This window comes from Cucurbita pepo, chromosome LG15 (genome assembly GCF_002806865.2).
Source record: "Cucurbita pepo subsp. pepo cultivar mu-cu-16 chromosome LG15, ASM280686v2, whole genome shotgun sequence".
Taxonomy (NCBI): Eukaryota; Viridiplantae; Streptophyta; class Magnoliopsida; order Cucurbitales; family Cucurbitaceae; genus Cucurbita; species Cucurbita pepo.
The window spans coordinates 3,180,942-3,200,253 of record NC_036652.1 but is presented as its reverse complement, the minus strand read 5'-3'; the positions used below and the strand labels follow the sequence as shown (position 1 = coordinate 3,200,253).

Here is a 19,312-nt window from a genome sequence, read left to right as displayed (position 1 = left end):
TTATCTGTGAATCGGTATGCTTATATTATGTTTATGTTATGTTATAATGTGTGGATTGTATGATAATAATTATGGTACGATGTGTTCAAGGATATGTTTGAGATAGGACACGAGAAGGATGCACAAAACGAAATGTAACGATAGGAGTAAGATACGTTCATGAAACGTTAAGGTTAGGTTGCATACCGGAGCGCTATGGATAGGGGAGATTGATGAAAAAATATGGTTAAGATATGTGTAGAAAGGGATAGGTTTGTGATTGATAGAACAATAGCGTTAGGATACGTTCCTGTGATGATATGACTAAGGTATGTTCACGTAACGATATGATTGTGATAGGTATAAGAATGTTAAGTCTATGATAAGTTAGGGAACAATATGACCACGAAGTATTTACGATATGACATGTTTATGATATGATCTATTGTGATTGATATGTTATTTTTAGATTGTTTTGTGTGATCATTGAGGTAATTGTTCTATAAATTGCACGTTATGAAACGACATGTTAAAAGCATGGAGAGTTATGTTATGCTTTCTAAATTTTATGTATACAGCATGTTATGAATGACATGATACCACAATAAATGAAATGAAATGTAACCCCTAGGATGATGTATGATAAGTAGACTGAAAAATGAGAAATAACATGTTAAGCATGAAAGATGATAGCGGGGTTATATTCATTAATGATAAAAGTAGAAATATTGGGGACCTCATGCATTATGTGTGTTCATGCATTGGGGGGATACCCCTATTCCATCATGAGGGTACGGACGCGTACATCCAATGGCTGAAGAACGATCGTTATATTTTGCATAGCGCTGCCGTGACGGTTACTAGTTCTAACGGGTGTCCGGCCTAGGGAGCATCCCAGTGTATGCTCGCCCGACAAGTGAGGTGGTCCAGCGGTGTACGAACTGACTAGTGAGCCCATACCCGCACGTATGGATTGTGTGTAGAGTATGTGGTACACGTCCAAATTACCCGTTAGAACAGCACCATAGGAAGACAGATTGAAAGATAGGTCCCATCATCTCATTTGCATGTGATTGTTGCATTTACGGAGTATTTCTTTAAATACTCAAGCCATGTGCAACTACATTTTTTAGATTAAGGCAAGGCATTCCTGTACGGCTGACGACGTCATCGCAACTCGAGACCATGGCACATGANCTACATTTTTCAGGTTAAGGTAAGGCATTCCGGTACGGTTGACGACGATATCGCAACTCGAGACCAAGGCACATGCAGAGGGTATTGGTATTTATTTTCTTAGACTTGGGCTAGAATAGGATGTTTTTAACTTAAACTCTTATTTATTTTATTTAGTCTTTTGTTGTGTCGTTTTAAAGATGTTTTCGAAACATGCAAGTCCATGGCTGTATTTTAAGATAAAGATTATGTTTTATGGAATTGAAATGAAGTCTTCCGCATTCAATGTTTATGGTAAGTATACAGAAGCAACCTTAAATTAGGTAGAAAATTTTGGGTCGTTACACATAGCTTATCATTGCCTAATGTAACATATCATAGTACATCATGACATCTCATAACATAACATAGCTTATCGTAACATAACATGACATTTCATTTATACCATAATATCATTTGACATATCATATAACGACACATAATATAACATCACATATCAAAGCATATCACACATATGACATGTGTAGGCCACTAGGCACATGTCATCATCACATAAACAATTATTTCAACCATATAGATAGTAGAGCCACTTACTTCGTTGGTCTATGTCAGAGTTACTAATTATTCTTTGCACCAGCCTGAATCTGCTCCTTAAGGTTCAATTCAACTTCAAATCCATTTTCTTGATGATATCAATTTGAACAAAATGACGCCAAAGATCAGCCACCTTGTAGTCCAATTATTGAAAGTAAAGAAATACGTGGACATATCTATTCAATTTTTTTCCCTCCAAATTAAGTCCGTTGTTTGGTATTTAAAATTAAAAATCATGTGCACTTAGTTTCTTATAATTTGGGTTGATTATTTTAAGGTATATTGAAGTTGAAACTAACGTTAAAATTTGAAAATTATGATTGAATTCTATTACGTTTTTTCGAAGAGAAATAAGTGCGTGTGTATACATATATATAATAATTAGCGTAAATTATTCATTTAAATTATTAGGTTACTAAACTTTATTAAATATTTAACCCATTTTTAATCTTTTAATTTAGATTAATGTTTATTGTATGTCTAAGAAATAGGGTGCCACTTTGTATACTTAAAGAATTACTAGTATAAATGGAAATATATGTTTTTTTTTTTTAATAATATTACATTAATTTGTTATAATTTAATGGCTATAGTGATGTGATTTTCTAGAACATTTAAATTGGTATTTAATTTTCTAATCCACTTCAACTTGAACCTAACAAAACTAATGAAATTTTGACTAAAAATGAAATTTGAAAATTGATTTGCTTCAATTTCAACTACAACTATTTTCGATGTAATATTGAGAGCCGGATAAACATAACACCCCAACCAAACAAACCCGAATCAAACAAACATAGTTCAATTAGTTGAGTCTTTTCACGACACTCCAAGAAACACTATTGTACCTTCTATAACATTTCTTAAGCGTTATTGTAGGCGATGTAAACCAACGGTAGAAATTTTACGCAACATTAAAAGAACTTATTTGAAGGTTTATAAACCCATCAGTTTCTGGGCCATCAAGTAATGAATTCATATGGTTTAAGTTTTGTGAGAATAGTTGGAGTCTTACCTTAGTTAATTAAGGAAAAAAATCATTTATATATGAGTGAGGGCACTATCTCCATTGGTACTAGACATTTTGGGAAAATCAAAAGAAAAGTCTCTCCATTGGTACGAGTCATTTTGGGAAAACCAAAAGCAAAGTCTTAAGAGGTTATTATCTCAACCTTACCCAGTATCAAACAAAAAAATTGTGAGTTTCAAAGGCATAGTCATTCATAGTGACTCATGTGTCGAACAGAAGAGTATACTTTATTTGAGAAATTGGAAGGAGCCTCGAAGGAGGCAACACTATTTTTGGCCATTGAACAAAATCCATGTATATAACAGAGGAATCTGCAATTAGCACTTTCCATCACATAATAAGCATATTTGAAGGAAGAAATTCTTACTACGACAATAATCAAACAGTACCAAAGTTTAGTTGTAGTGATTTATGTGTCCAACAAATGGTATATTTTATTTTAGGACTCCGAGAATGAGTTAAGCCTTAATTAAGGAGAGGTTGTTCGAGGATCAAGGAGGCCTTATGCTCAAAATAATCAATATCATACCAATGTGTAGGGTCATTGTTTCTAACATTTCTTTTAACCCATTGAACAAAATCGATATATCAGCACTTTTGCACGACAAATAAGTAGATATGGAGGACGGAATTTTTACTATGACAATAATCAATCAAATATATTAGAGGCTTTTGTAGAACCAAATTATTAAACAAAGAAATACAAAATGGCAGAAACGGAATGGATGAGGTAGAAGAATCCTAATTCAGCAACGGATGACAAATAAACTTAGAATGATAGCTCAAGGTAACGAGAGGGACGCAAGAGTCCACAAGAGGAGAATTTACATGGTAGGACAACAACAAGCTTGATAACTCTCTAATTCCTTTCTTTATTTTCTTATTCTATTAATTTTGTATGATTAAGATGTTGATTCGGTTGATAAACACAACTTGAAACACTCACACTCTTTATTAACACAAATTGAGGAGATTACAAAACTCCCCGTAGAATACTACTGGTTTGTATTTCTTGAGATGATAACGTAGGTTGAGGGGTATTTACCGTGAATGGTAGAAAATTTATTCCTAAAATTTCTTAGTTCTTTTCTTGTAATACCTAAATCATTTTCCTAAATTTATTCCTAAAATTTCTAAATCATTTTCGTAACATAAATATACAAGGACTCATTCAATTGTTGAGCTTAACCCTATTGGACTATTGGGCTTAACCCTGTTGGGCTAGTGATGCTTCTTTACACTTTTCATGTACTCACTAACGACTCTAACTCCATTTTCAAATCTAGTTGGTTTGTTCACGTAAATCTCTCTGTCCAACTCTCAATCCAATAAAACATTCTTCATATTCATCTACCATAATTTCAAATCCTTTTTTACCACAAGTGCTGGAGAAAATTGTATGATAGTGATCTTCGCCACTATGACTAAAAGTTTCATTCAAGTCGATATTGTTGAGAGATTCTTGGGGCTAGAGTTTGAGCTTTGTATCTCTTGATTGATCCATATGAGATACACTTTATTTTGTAAATCCACTGGCAAGAGATTGATTTGACATCTCCTGGTCTTGGTATGACATCATCTCCTAGTCTTTGTACCGTCTGAACTTTTTCGTTGCTGAAATTTCTGCTGCGAAATTTGGTGCATGACCACCCCTAAAGGTTTGAAGTGTATTATAGACCCCAAAATAGAGAAAATCTTGAGAACAAATGTTTTGTTTTGTTCGAGAATGACATAATAGAATATACATCAAGGAGTCCTTGGAACCCAACCAAATCAAAAGTTTGAAAATATAATAGTGATGGCCACTCTAGAGGATCCTTGTTAATACTATTCATTTAGCAAATAATAGGGAAAGAGCAATCGAAGTATAGCCCAGCTTTGAAGGTGCTAAATTCGTGCATTATCAGGCCGAAAATGCAAGTTACCCACTAGAAATTGATTCTTGGAATAATCTAGTAGAGAAAATTTTGATAAAGTATTTTCCACCCACTAGAAATGCACAGTTCATAAATGAAATTGTTGTTTTTCAACGTTTGAAGATTAAACACTAAGTGAAGCTTGGGAGAGATTCAAGGAGATACTTAGAAAGTGTCATCGGACTTCCCCATTGTATCTAAATGAAAACTTTCTACAATGGACGGAATATTGCTACTAAACAAGTGGTGGATGCCATCTTACGATGAACTTATGGGATCCTAGAAAGAATAGCATCTATACAATAGTCGGTAGACTAATGTGAAGAGCAATCTAGGAAAGATTCAATTTAATTACCTACCGAAAAAGAAGTGACTAAACCTTTGCTTCTAACTATACCATGTGTTAAATTTAGGAAAAAAATGTAACTAGGTTTAAATCTCTAATTAAAAATAGGCTTCAATTTAACAAAAATAAAAAATGATCTTTGATCTAATAAAAAACATGGTTCAATTTAATCTAAAAAGAGAAAGGAATATACGTGATTCAACCAGGCTTCGACTACCAACTAAACACGAGAGTTCAATTTAACCAGAAAGAGCAAAGAAATGCAATTAACTCAATCATACTTCAATCCCTAACTAAAGATCAACATTCGATTTAACCAGAAAGGTACAAGAAATGACTTGACTCGACCACGGTTCGTTCTTTAACTAAATACAAGGGTAAATATTACAAAAGAAAAAGAAAAAGAAAAGAAAAGAAAAGGACTTAGCTCGAACAACCTTCGACTTCTAAATAAATAATAAGATTAAGTTTAACCAAAACGAAAAAAAGAACACCTATGAGTGATAGAAACGGTCAAAATAGCCAATGAACAATAGAAGTCTATATTGATAAACTATAAAAACATTATATGGTTGATAGAGTTCATAAACTTGTTACATTTGAAAATTGTGTGGTATATTGACAAATAGAAAGTTAAAGACTTTTCATAATATTGCGTATATGGTAGCGTTTTGTCATCATTATTATTTTGATTATCACCAATCATCATTATCGAGATTTTATTTAAGATCACTATACAAAGTAGTAAGAAATTCTTATTATAGTAAGAAATTTAGAAGTTGCTCCAAAATGGAAAAAGAAACCATCCAAAAAAGGCAACAATCATGAATACTAATGGAATATTATTTGTATATTATCTATGCAAGTCTGACCGTTGACTCAAACAAGACATTTTCTTCGTAAAAACTTGAAGATTATAAATAATTATTAGTATGTTTCTCAAAATCGCTCTTACAAATGTAACGCACACATTCTTTATGTTCTGCGTTTCCTAAATTTTGTCAAAATAAATCTTTTGATGATAGTAATAACTTTCCAAAACCACATCCACTTTTTGAATTAGTTTTAAATAACTTTCCAAAAGTATTTAAAAAAGTATTAACCATTTAAAAAGTGACCATAAATGATAATCATATCTATCTGAACTACTTACATGCAAAAGGAAGCATGCATTAGCATTAGCCTATAAATATCATAGCTCTTCGGTTTTCATCTTTCACATTTATCACAGATATTTGTACAATTCAGTTTTCATATGGCTCTCTGTGAAACCTTAATGCTTCTTCTTTCCCTTCCGCTACTTCTACTTTTGAACCATGCCTTGGCTGATGGATTAACCTTAGATATTGTTAGTCTTGGAGCTAAGCCTGATGGAAAGACCGATGCCTCGCCTGTACTTCAAACAGCATGGGCCAAGGCTTGTGACTCGACGGGACCAGCTACTATTCACGTGCCTATAGGCACATTCTACGTTCAAAGTGGGAGCTTTAATGGGCCTTGTAAGAACAATGCTATTACTATTCACATCGATGGCACTCTTGTGGCTTCCTCGGACATTCAAGTTCTAGCTAAAACTAAAGCTTGGATTGGGTTTAAAGACGTAAATGGGCTTTCCATTCATGGCGGTGTTATTGATGGGAAAGGATCTGGCATATGGGATTGTAAACACTCAGGGAATGATTGCCCCGATGGAGCACGGGTATGCATTATTTAAGTTTGGCTAGATATAACAAAATTTAAAAATTTGTCTCGAGGGAAAGTTGAAATAAAATGCATTGTACTAATTCTTGCTCTTAATTGTTTTGAATTTGTAGAATCTTGAAATCACAAATGCACAAAATGTTATCATCAATGGATTAACTTCAATTAATAGCCAAATATTTAACATTGTGGTGCACGGTTGCCAAAATGTGAACATTCAAGGAGTGAAGGTTTCGGATCCTGGCGATAGTCCGAACACAGATGGCATCCATGTGCAGGAGTCATCAGATGTGACCATCCTCAGTTCCAACATCGGCACCGGTGACGACTGCATCTCAATTGGTCCAGGGACCACCAACTTATGGATAGAAAGTGTTACATGTGGACCTGGGCACGGAATCAGGTAGGTGACAACAAATAATTTTTGGAAATTATTTTGTTGGTATGAAAAATATATTTGAAATTATAAAACCAAATATAAAATTAGATTTTGAATGAATAAAAATACGTTTTAGAAATTTTTTTTATCTTGAATATGGTGATTTTAACTATTTCACTATTTGTTGAATATGTGTTTGTAGCATTGGGAGTTTGGGGAAGTCAGCGGATGAGCCTGGAGTGAAAAATGTGACAGTTACATCATCGACTTTTAGCGAGACTACGAATGGAGTGAGGATTAAGTCTTGGGGAAGACCAAGCAGTGGGTTTGCTACGGATATTCATTTTCAACACATTACTTTGGATAACGTGAAGAACCCTATCATAATTGATCAAGATTACTGTCCACATGACAAAGGTTGCCCCCATCAGGTATATTTTCTCACTAATCCTCAACATGTTAACTTCTTACAAATTATATTTATCTTTAAATTTGATTAATAGAATTTAAATTTTATATTTCATACATAATTTTTTTTTTTTTCAACGAGTTGGAATTTATCTTCTTCAAGACGTGTGTTAAATTAGGAACATTACTTCGGCTACACTTTTAGGTAATGAATTGTGGTGGACAATGTAACATTCACATATCTTCAAAAGAGTGTTATATTATCCACTTTGATCATCCTAAGCTTTTATGGCTTTATTTTTTTTGATTTTCACATAAAAGATCTTGTACCATTTGAGATAGTTGTCTTTATTCAATTTTCATGCCATATTTTGATTGTTCTTATTGGCATGAATAGGATTCGGGAGTAAAAATTAGCGACGTAACTTACGAAGATATCAAGGGAACATCAGCCACTGAAATAGGAGTCAAATTTGATTGTAGCCCAACAAATCCTTGCACTGGACTCACCTTGGAAGACATTAAAGTGACTTATAATGATCAAATCGCTAAAGCTTCATGCGAAGGTGCCAAAGGAACTGCCTCTGGTGTGGTTGAACCTGCTAGTTGCTTAGAATAGACGAACTTAATTTTGGTGATAGCCTATTACTTAGTGTATTACAAAGGTGAAAATTGGAGTTGTATTGCTTCAGCCTAATAAACGAAGTCTTATGAATTTAAATATCGAAAAATGTTCTACATCCAAAATGTACCATTAGTTTTTAAATATAGTAATTAATGGGTGTGAAAAGCATATTGTCATGTAAATTGGTTCTCTACTTCACTTCATTTCATTGTCCCTCAAGTTAAGATAGATAATCAATATTAGCCTTAAAATCAATGCAACTAAGCCATAAAAAACTTGAGGAAATATCAATAAAAAAAAGATGCTAAATTTGGAAATTTTTGAAAGAGAGGAAGAATGTATTTTATGTTTTTGTATTTATTTAATAATAATCTTAATCATCATCCTCAAATAATTTAATTTAATAAAATTATATAAACTAATTACACACTTAAATGGAAGAATTAATTGTACTTCTTATATTTCAAAATTGAAATATAGTTAATTTATCTTACTCGTTCTAAAATAAAAATACATATATAAAAATACATTTATTTTTCCTAACACGTGTTTTAAAACCTTGTAGAAAAGCCCAAAAAGAACAATATCGGTTAGCAGTACACTTATGTTGTCATTAATGGTATCAGACAAGACACCGAGGATATGCCAATGAGAACGTTAGCCCCCAAGAAAACTGGATTGTGAGATCCCACATTGGTTGGAGAGGAGAACAAAACATTTCTTATAAAGGTGTGGAAACTTCTCCCTTTAAAACATGAAGGGAAGCGTGAAAGGGAAAGCCCAAAGAAAACAATATAGAGGGTGTGAAAACCTTTCTCTAGCAGTCATGCTTTAAAACCTTGAGTGGTAGCTCGAAACGGAAAACCTAAAGATGACAATATCGGCTAGCGGTGGACTTGGGCTTTTACAATTTAAAACTTTCTTCTCTTATATGGGTTTCCAATTCGGGAAAATTGGATGTGTATTATTTCTTTACACACGACTCACACGTGTAAGCGTGGACTCTATGGACTATTTTTGAACACCTAGAGGAAATAGTGACCGTCATAGCATCATGGTAAACATGATGGTCATTTCAGTCTTATAGTTTACGTGTCTGTACTCATGATAAAGAGTATGTATTCTGATGCACGTGAACAAACAATTATATATGAGGTTCCCATATTTTTTTATGGTGGTGTAATAAATCATACAAGACAACCCCCATTCTTTCATCACATTTACACTGAGTAATATGCCTACATAAAATTCTTATAAAATTATTTCATTCATAACATAGTTTTCAAATCATGGCATAGAGGTTTTTCATCGTATTTCCTTATTTCAACACATAACATAGCATATCATGGCCTAACGTAACATATCATAGTACATTATGACACTTCATAACATAACATAGCTTATCGTAACACAACATGACATATAATTTATATCATAATATTATTTGGCATATCATATAGCGACACATAACATCACATCACATATCAAATCATATCACACATATGATGTGTGGAATGCTATTGGGCACGTGTCATCGTACATAAAGTAATTCTTCTAACCAAATTGATAGTAAAACCACTTACTTGGTTGACCTATATCGAAATTATTAATTATTCTTTGCAAAAACATGAATATGCTCCTCAAGATTCAATTCAACCTCAAATCCATCAAGCAAAGATCAATACGTTGTAGTCCAATTATGTAAGATAAATAAATATCTCGACATATCTACTAGATCATTTAACAAATATTTAACCTTTCAATTTAGATTTAATGTTTCTAGGATATAAATGTCTAACAAATAGATGTCTACTAACACTATGATAGATTTTATAATATATTTGGGTACTTATATAAATGAAAATATATATTTTTTATAATATTATATTCACTTGTTACCCACCATTTAATACTTTTCATATCTTTACTTTGTTNCTAAAGCTTGAGCATGAGAGAATGAGTCGTAAAAGAATCAAATATGATTATTAATTTGTTAATAGATTCTTGATTTCCTATAATAATTAAATTATTCTTGGGGTTTAATTTTGTAATCCACTTCTACGAAATTGATGAAAATTTTCTAACGAAATTGATGAAATTTTGATGAAAAAGGAAATTTGGAAATTGACTTCGATTCTAACAAAACTTTTGATTGCCAAACTATCAGACAAACTTTTGGTTGCCAAATTTGGAAATTTGGATAAACATAACAATCCAACGAAATGAGTGGCAGATAGAAGATTTAGGTAAGGAAGATGATGTTTTAATATATTTAATTTTACTTTTGGAGGGAGAGATTCTATGGGAAGTGAGTATTTTTTTTTCTTTCCATCATTCATAAAATTGTAACACATCAAATTGTAACACGATCTCTGGTTTGGATGTGATCTCAGATCATTCATACACCCCTTATTTACTCGGGTATCACATACTTATCCTAAAGTTCGATACCAAAGTCATTGAAAAAAAACTAACATTCTCCTCTTTACTTCACAAAAGAAAACTTAGGGACTCAAAACAGTTCTCATAAAAATGATATTGACCCATAGGTAGCATTCTCATTTGAATGTTTATAAACTCATGACTTTTGACGACAAATATTGAATTAAAATGGTTTGAGTTTTGTAGTTAGTATAAACCTGTTGAGAATTGTTCGAGTTCCACCTTGGTTAATTAAGGAAAAAAATCATGAGTGAGAGATACTATCTCCATTGGTATGAGGTATTTTGCGAAAACCAAAAGCAAACCGCTGAGAGCTTATTATCTCATCTTTAGTCATGTCAATAGAATCATCAAATATCAAACAAAGAAGTTGTGAGTCTCGAAATTTTTACTACGACAATAATCAAACAGTATCAAAGGTGTAGTCATAGTTTCTATGTCGAACAAAGGGTATACTCTATTCAAGGACTCTAAGAAGGAGTTGAACTTCAATTAAGGAGAAGTTGTTCGAGGATCAAGGAGGCCTTATATGCTCAATTTTCCATATTTGAAGGACGGAATTTCTACTACAAACAAAATTAGTAAACAAAGGTCAAAACACCCACGGCACACGCTCCGAGTCATATTAATAGACAAAATAGTTAAGTGAACCATATAAATTTGATATAAAAAAAAACTTATTTTAAGTTAAATTTGAAATTTCATGTAAATATAAATTGGCACATAATTTATTTTTGGACTTATTACAAATATTATTAGAGAATCGATTGTAATTCTTATATGGTAAGTATGTTGTGAACTTATTTCAAAGTTGAATAGACAACACAAAAATGGAAACTCAATCATATGTGTTACTTCCAGAAGTTCATTTGGATATATATATATATATATATTTCAAGAACAAAACAAACTTTAAATATATAGAATTGAAAAATTAATTAATGTCTTATATTCACAAATGTTGGTACTTCACGGTATAAAATGTAGATACTGTGAGTTTTTATGATATATTTTTACTATAATTTATAGTTAGTATCATCGAATATGAGATCCTCCGATATTATTAAATTGAGTCTTACCATTACAATTTTCGTTCTATATTGAACTTTTTAATGATTTTCTAAGTATTTAAAACGTGCGGAGAGGAAAAATTAGCCTATAAATATCATTTCAAGTCTCTTCCATTTTCCAATCATTTACTTCCTTTTCTTCTCTAACTTATCACAACTACTTCAACAATTTAGTTTTCTTAGGGCTCTTTTTGAAACTTTACTTTTCAACTTTTGGCATTGATTAACATTTGATATTGATAGTCTTGGAGCTAAGTCCGATGGGAAGATCAACGCTTCACTTGCGTTTCAAATGCGCTTCAAATGGCATGGGACAAGGCCGGTGGCTTGTAGCCAAATATATATATATATATATAGATATAAAATAAATAAATTCCTCCCTAACGAAAGAGAAAAACAACAAAAGATTACAACAAGAGGCCAGATTTGAAAAAAACTAAAATGACCTTAATAGGTAGAGGCAGATTGGCTTGAAGAGAGGTAGAGGCAGATTTATGTGTAGAAGTTTATTAAGGTGTATGTTAAATCTTCCCTTTCCTTTTATCCTAATTTTATTTTTAGAAAATCACACTCCAATAATACGTTAGATCTTTTTAAGCTGGTGCAATTGTTTAAGTTTGAGTTAGAAATTAGATGTCAATAATTTTATACCAATTTTAGTAAATCACTATCAATCAGTAATGGTCAGATCAATAATTTTTTATTAGTGGCCAAATGAATGATTAAAAATTGGTCAAGAGTATCGGGGGGAACAGAATAATATAATAATGAAACTATAGTATCTAATAAATTGTATGTTAGTGGGCATTGCTTTGATAGACATATTTATATCCTAAACATTAAATCTAAATGGAAAGATTAAAAATTTGTTAAATACTTAACCCAATTTAGGAATTAGAATTGAGGAAGGAATTCAGTGAACATCTTTATTAGGGAGAAGCGTCTTGGCATAAGTGAAAACGAATTCGAGGGACAAAAGCAAGATAATTTGGAGTTAGTGTTAGAACTTCGACTAAGGTCATCCAAATAAATGGCCTTACTATTGACATGACTACATTTGATGTTGACATGTGCTCCGTGGTTCTGTACGTGTCATATATATTTATATGTGTGAATTTTTTATGAATCGATATGATGTGTATATGTTATGATATGTGAATTATATGATGATACTTATGGTACGATGTGCTCAATGATATGTTTGAGAAAAAATACGAGAAGGACGCATAACGTGCTAATAGAACAATATGGTTCGGATATGATTATGATAGACTAATAGAACAATATGGTTAAGATATGTTCATGTAACAGTAAGACTAGGATAAGTTCACGAAACGAAATGATTTATGAGATATTGTGATGCGATTTGTTATGATATGATATGTATATGATGAAAATTGTTATGTCTGGAAGCATGGAACGTTATGATATGACATATTTATGTAATCTGAATTATATGAAATGATTTGACATGCAAAACGACAAACTAGCATGAAATACAACTCCGGAATCTGCATGAAAGATATGATAAATGATATGAATGACGATATGATAAACGATATGAGAAATGATATGAATGACTATATGATACCTACAGAACGGGGTTGTATCAAACAATAATGAGAATAGAAAAATATTGGTATCTCATGCATGGTACGAACTCGTACACTACTAGGCAAGAGAACGATCATTATGTTTGACATAATGTCGTCGTGATGGCTACTACTTCTAACGACTGTACGACATAGAGAGCTACCAGAGTATGCTCGGCAAACAAGGAAAGCGGCCCAACGGTGTACGAACCGACTGGTGGGTCCACACTCGTACGTGTGGGCCGTGTGTAAAGTATAAAGTACACATCCAAGTTGCCCGTTAGGATAGTACCATAGGAAAACAGACTGTTATGATAGGTCTCGTCATTGCATTCGCATGATCTTGCATTTAACTCCAATAGTGGAGTCACTGAATATTTCTTTGAATACTCAAGTCACATGCTATTTCTATTTCAAGTTAAGGCAAGACATTCTCATACGGCTGACGGCGACATCACAACTCGAGACTAGGACACATACATAGGATAGTCGCATTTATTCTCTTAGACTTAGGCTAGAATAAGATGTTTTTAATTTAAACGTTTATTTATTTTATTTAGTCTTTTGTTGTGTCGTTTTAAAGGTGTTTTCAAAACACGTAAGTCCATGATGACTGTGTTTTAAGATGAAGGTGATGTTTTATGAAAGATTCAGTGAAGTATTTCCTCATTCAATGTTCATGATATGTATTTAGTGATGACCTTAAATTAAGTAGAAAATTTCGGGTCATTTTATGGCTTCTCGGCACCGATAACTATTTACTTGCCCAATGCCACATTGTACATTAAAAGTGAGAGATTTAATTGGCCTTGTAAGAACAATGTTATTAGTGTTCTCATAAACGAACACTCTTGTGGTTTCTTCATATATTCAAGTTCTAGCTTATAATAAATTTTGGATTTGGTTTAAAAACGTAAGTGGGCTTTCTATTTCTCGAGGTACTTTAATGGACAATGTAACAACCCTAGATTTATGCTACCTAAGGTAATATGCCGAAATTAACTCTTAAAACATCATCTTTAAAATCATAATTTCAAGATAAACATAACATCATCGCTGAAAACACCGCCATGGTCATACGTATTCAAAAACATAATTTAGATATAAAATTAAAAACGATAATGATAAATAATTCAAGAACCTAAATTTCATAACAACCTATTCTAACCTACGCCTAGGAATTTAAATATGCTACTCGCATATGCCTGTTATAGTCTTTGATTGCCATGCCGTCGTCATCTATACACGGCACCTTGCCTTTACTTGAAAAAAATGATGTAGAACATGGCCCAAGTATTTCAAAGAATATTCAATAAATGACCCCACTGTAGGAGCTAGCTCAGCCAACCATAAGCACAATAAGTGACCCCACTCAATAAGCACACGGCCTGAGTTAGCTTTGGAAACCCACCTCCAATTCGCTAAAACCTCAATAGATCTACGTTTGTAGGTACGTTGGAGGTGGATAACACCGTGGAAGTGAAGAAGGTGAAGGGTAGGAGTCATGAGAGATGAATGAAAGACAGGAAAATTCGTCGAGAGCCACCGCGGCCCACGTACGTCTACAGCCCCCAACCTGTTAGTAAACCCGCAGTGCCTGCAACCATTCAACCCGAGGCCCAAACCGAACATTCGACCCAACCCAAACAGCCAGCCCACGTGATCTGCAACAGCTGAGACTCGCGACCTGTACGCCCCCGCCTTCAACCCAAATAGTAGAAGCGATGTGTCCCTCTCGTACCGTGACAACTGTCACACTTGTAGCCAGACGCACCTTCGACTAAGTTGGCTTAGACGGCTCGGTAGCTTCGGGTCTCAAAATTTTGGCTCCTCAACTCGATGAAAGACAACATCACCGATTCCCACCGTTTTGACCCTCCAGAAGCCGATTTTGACTGTAATTAAAGGTCATTACGATGCCCTATTTCACAATTTCAAGTTAAATTTAATTTAGAATTGTGAAATACTAATGAAAGAAATGGGACCACCTATTAAGAAACGAACTCCGGTGACACCTAGTGCAGCTTTCGAGGAAGGGGAGCTAACGTATTTATTTAGGGAGGACGCCGGCTAAGGCCAACCAAGTAAGTGGTCTTACGATAGGATAGGCTAGGTACTTAGCTTGATGTATGACGACACATGCCTCACGGCACTGGCATGTGTCCTTTTTGCTTTATAATTATGACGTATGATGTATCATGATTTGTTTGAGTTTTGTGATGATGTATGGTGATGTTTGATGATGTGTTATGATGATTATGACGTATTTTGATAGTGTTGTGATAACGACGTACGATGATGATGCATGTTGTTATTTCCTTAATATGTGATGTTATTGTAATGATTCAGATTTTCCATTTTTGCCTTATTTGGTTAAGATTTTATTTTTATTTCTATAAATGACAAGATATTATGTTATGCATTTATTCGGGTCGAAACGTGCAATTTTAAACAAAGAAGTTATTAGAAATTGTAACGGTTTGGGTTTATGGAATAAAATAAAATCAAATAAAAAGAGACCTCATGCATTTATGATGTTAAAATGGAAAGCTAATGCACATATATTACTATTAGTAATATAAGAATGAAATGAAGGTTGTGTTATAAAGACATTTTAAAGACGAGAAACTATAGGGACCTCATGCATTTTTCTATGTACATAAGCATTGAGATACTTTTCCTTTTATGATGATGAGTACAGATGCATACGCTACAATGATGATGGTGATCATGCCAAGCATAACACTCAGGGACCTACTAACCTCCAGACGTTTCTACGAACAACTAGCTCGACTATGATGGGTTCAGGGGGGTGTAAATCGCTTAGAGATATACGCTCGCACATGTAGGTCGTGTGTAGAAAAGTACTACACATCCAACTTAGTCCGGACTGGAGGTCACTCCTAGGATGTTTTAATGATAGATCCCTAGAGCATTATTGCATGTGTTTTCATTTTTCACGGCCACTGTAGTGGAGTCACTTACTGAGTATTCTTTGAAATACTCACGGAGTGTGCTACATCAATTTTAAGTAAAGACAAAGGCCCCATATATGGTTGATAGTAGCATCGTAAAACAGAGACAATGACACGTGCATAGGCTAGCAATATATTTCATTTTCTAGAATTATGGTAGAATAGGTTGTTATGCATTTCATGTTTTTAAATTTATTTCATTGTCATTTTCAATTTCATTTTGGAATTATGTTTTGAACACGTAAGACCATGACAGTACTTTTATTGATAAAGTATATTTATGTTTGAAGTCTGGGGTCGTTACATATCTAAAGTTTTTTTCTTCAAATAACTATTGTTACATCTTGCCAAGCTACTTCCATCATGTCATCTCTCCCTATGGGCACATTCTCAACCAACAAAGAGTTGAAGATTCCTTGATTTTGGTCACGTGAAGCCTATCTTTGGCAACCGACAAATAGTTGAAGATTCCTTGTTGTCGTCACATGAAGCCTATCTTTGGCACAAGTGTACTCAAGGTACAACTCTCGTAGATCAAGCTCCTAAAAATCTACTTACAACATTTTCGGACCCATCACTATGAAAAGTTCACTAACTACTAGTCCCCACATTGTCGTAGAATCTAGTTGAGGGTAACTATTGAGGATTGTTGGGAGGGAGTCCCACATTGGTTAATTTAGGGATGATCATGGGTTTATAAGTAAGAATTATATCTCCATTGATAATGAGGACTTTTGGGGAAGCCCAAAGCAAAATCACGAGAGCTTACACTCAAAATGGCAGTATCATACCATTTTGGAGAGTCGTGATTCCTAATAGTAACCCCATAACTGATACCCCGCATCTTACTACTAGGAATGCACCTTAATGGACTAGGCTTCGGCTTCTAACTAAACACGATGGTTCGATTTAAACAGAAAGTGCAAGAAACATGCTTCATTCTTTAACTAAATAGAAGGGTAAATTTTACAAAAAAAAAAATAAGAAAAGAAAGGGACGTCACTCAAACAACCTTCAACTTTTGGGTATATAATAAGATACACTTTAACAAAAGAGAGAAAATACCTTTGAGTGATAGAGACGGTCAAAACAGTCTATCAATAATGAAAGTCTATATTTTTTACGACTCGATTTTTGAAACTTCGAAAATTGATTCGAGACTAAAAGGACCCAAGTGAAAAGAAATAAAATTAAAATAAAATTTAAAACAAGAAAAAGAAGTTACCAAAATTAAATTGTTAGAAAGTGATGTTATTTCAAATATTACAAATGGGAAATAAAAATATAAAAGAAAATAAAAAAATGTCCCAATTTGAAAATTGAAGTGTTGACACTTCAGAACAATACCCCTCCATGACAATACAGTTCCTAACCACCTCTCTACCTCTACATGAAAAAGAAAGAAAATAAAAGGGACGAGTATAAAAAATACTCAATAAGCAATTTATTTGTATGTAGGTTCTCATCATTTTCTTCTCCTAGTAGATTCTCACGGCTTTCCTTTCGTCTATACGAAGTTCCAATTGATTCCTCACTCATCATCAATTCGTGTCGTCTCTAGTCCCTTGTCGAATCTGGTTTATGGCGTCACAACGTCGACCTTGACCTGTTTCTACACTCAATTGAATTGTTCATGCTAAACCACTTACCTGCGTAGTCCCTAATCGCAGCGCTGGCCTTAACTCGTTTCTATGCTCAATAGGTGCTTTAACCTTAACACCTACCCGTGTAGTCCCTAGTCCACCAAAGAAGGACTAGTTTATAGGTTCACATATTTCTACACTAAATAAGGGCTCTCCACCTACTCGTGTAGTCCCTAGTCCAACTAGGACTGGTTTACAAGTTCCTCTGTTCTATACTCTATAGGGGTCTATGTCTTAAGATAACTATCCATTAGTCCCTAGTTCTTCTCAAGATCTGGTTTAACGAGATTACAACATCGATCCTATCTCGACTCTACACTCAATAGTAACTCAACTTGTTTCGTGATTCTATAGGCTACTTAAATCATGTTAATACACTATGGAAGTCTACTAGGTTCTTAGGAGCGTTCATGCAATTTAAATTCCATTTTCTCAATTTTCAGGACATTCTAGGTTACTCTCTCGGATTAATCAATCCCTAGGTGCACATAGATCGAACCTTTGATTCTACATGTAAACCACACTAACTATAGCACTCTAATCTTAACTGTGATCTTGATGCGTGCTCTACTAAAAAAAAATATAACTAGGAACCGTCTCTAATACATAAATCATGTCTATCTTTTCACATATGTTATTTAAGAAGGTATTCCTACCAAGCCTTAATGCATAAAAGTCATGACATAAATCATACACACGATCAACAATCAAACAAGCTCAACAGGGAGATAACATCCATCAATCACCTGAAGAACAAATCAAAATATTCCTTCTTCCATCATACCACATTGGAAAAATTAATTAGATATGTTTCTCAATTCTCTAATGGAAATTTTGCAATTTTATAATGGATGTCATAATTACACATGTTCTAACCACTTAAGGTCCATCACGCATTGGTTCATAGGCCCCATGCACGTATGGTCGTGCCTGAAGGGAGAGGGCATGCGCTAAGGTGTTGCCATATGGCGCAACATGAATGGTCCACCAAGATCGAGGGCGTGAGTTCGAAACTGTGGGCACTTGCTGGGAGTTTGATTTTTCTTACACTGAGTCGGGTCAGATCATCTTTTTTGCATGCACGCAGGTTATTAGGTAGCTGGTCTTCGAATCCTGCTTGGTGTAATATTTTCTTTATTTTTTCTTCACCAATGCAGCGGTCCTTTCTTTCCTCCTCAACACGTGAAATGTGTCCCCCATCATTTATCTTATTCCTCCTCAACATTGCGATTTCCAAAAGATCAATTATTTTCTATTTTCTTTCTATTTTCATATTTCTTTCTACCTAATTGGATTAATACAATTGGTTCAAAAGATTTGTAGAATATATATCATCACAAGTATGTATATTTCTTATAATTTATTTCTAATAAGATAGATAATTAACTTAGTTAAAGTTGGCAAGAAACATCCATACCTACCTCTTTTGATAAACA

General features: G+C 33.7%; 1 protein-coding gene across 1 annotated transcript; it reads left to right on the top strand.

Annotated features, from left to right (window-relative positions):
• Positions 1–6,284: 6,284 nt before the first annotated feature.
• Positions 6,285–8,252, top strand: LOC111811250 (polygalacturonase-like). The gene is made up of 4 exons (XM_023698012.1): positions 6,285–6,740; positions 6,856–7,145; positions 7,324–7,552; positions 7,927–8,252. Exons 1-4 carry the CDS (start codon positions 6,297–6,299, stop codon positions 8,146–8,148), a joined length of 1,185 nt encoding a protein of 394 aa, XP_023553780.1. The 5' UTR covers positions 6,285–6,296; the 3' UTR covers positions 8,149–8,252.
• The last annotated feature ends 11,060 nt before the right edge of the window (positions 8,253–19,312 follow it).

What these genes read in the sequence shown, in the direction of transcription:
- LOC111811250 (XM_023698012.1), top strand. Translation starts at nt 6,297, where the DNA reads ATGGCTCTCTGTGAAACCTTAATGCTTCTTCTTTCCCTTCCGCTACTT. An exon ending in GGACCTGGGCACGGAATCAG is followed by an intron (nt 7,146 to 7,323) that starts GTAGGTGACAAC and finishes ATGTGTTTGTAG; the next exon opens with CATTGGGAGTTTGGGGAAGT. An exon ending in ACAAAGGTTGCCCCCATCAG is followed by an intron (nt 7,553 to 7,926) that starts GTATATTTTCTC and finishes TGGCATGAATAG; the next exon opens with GATTCGGGAGTAAAAATTAG.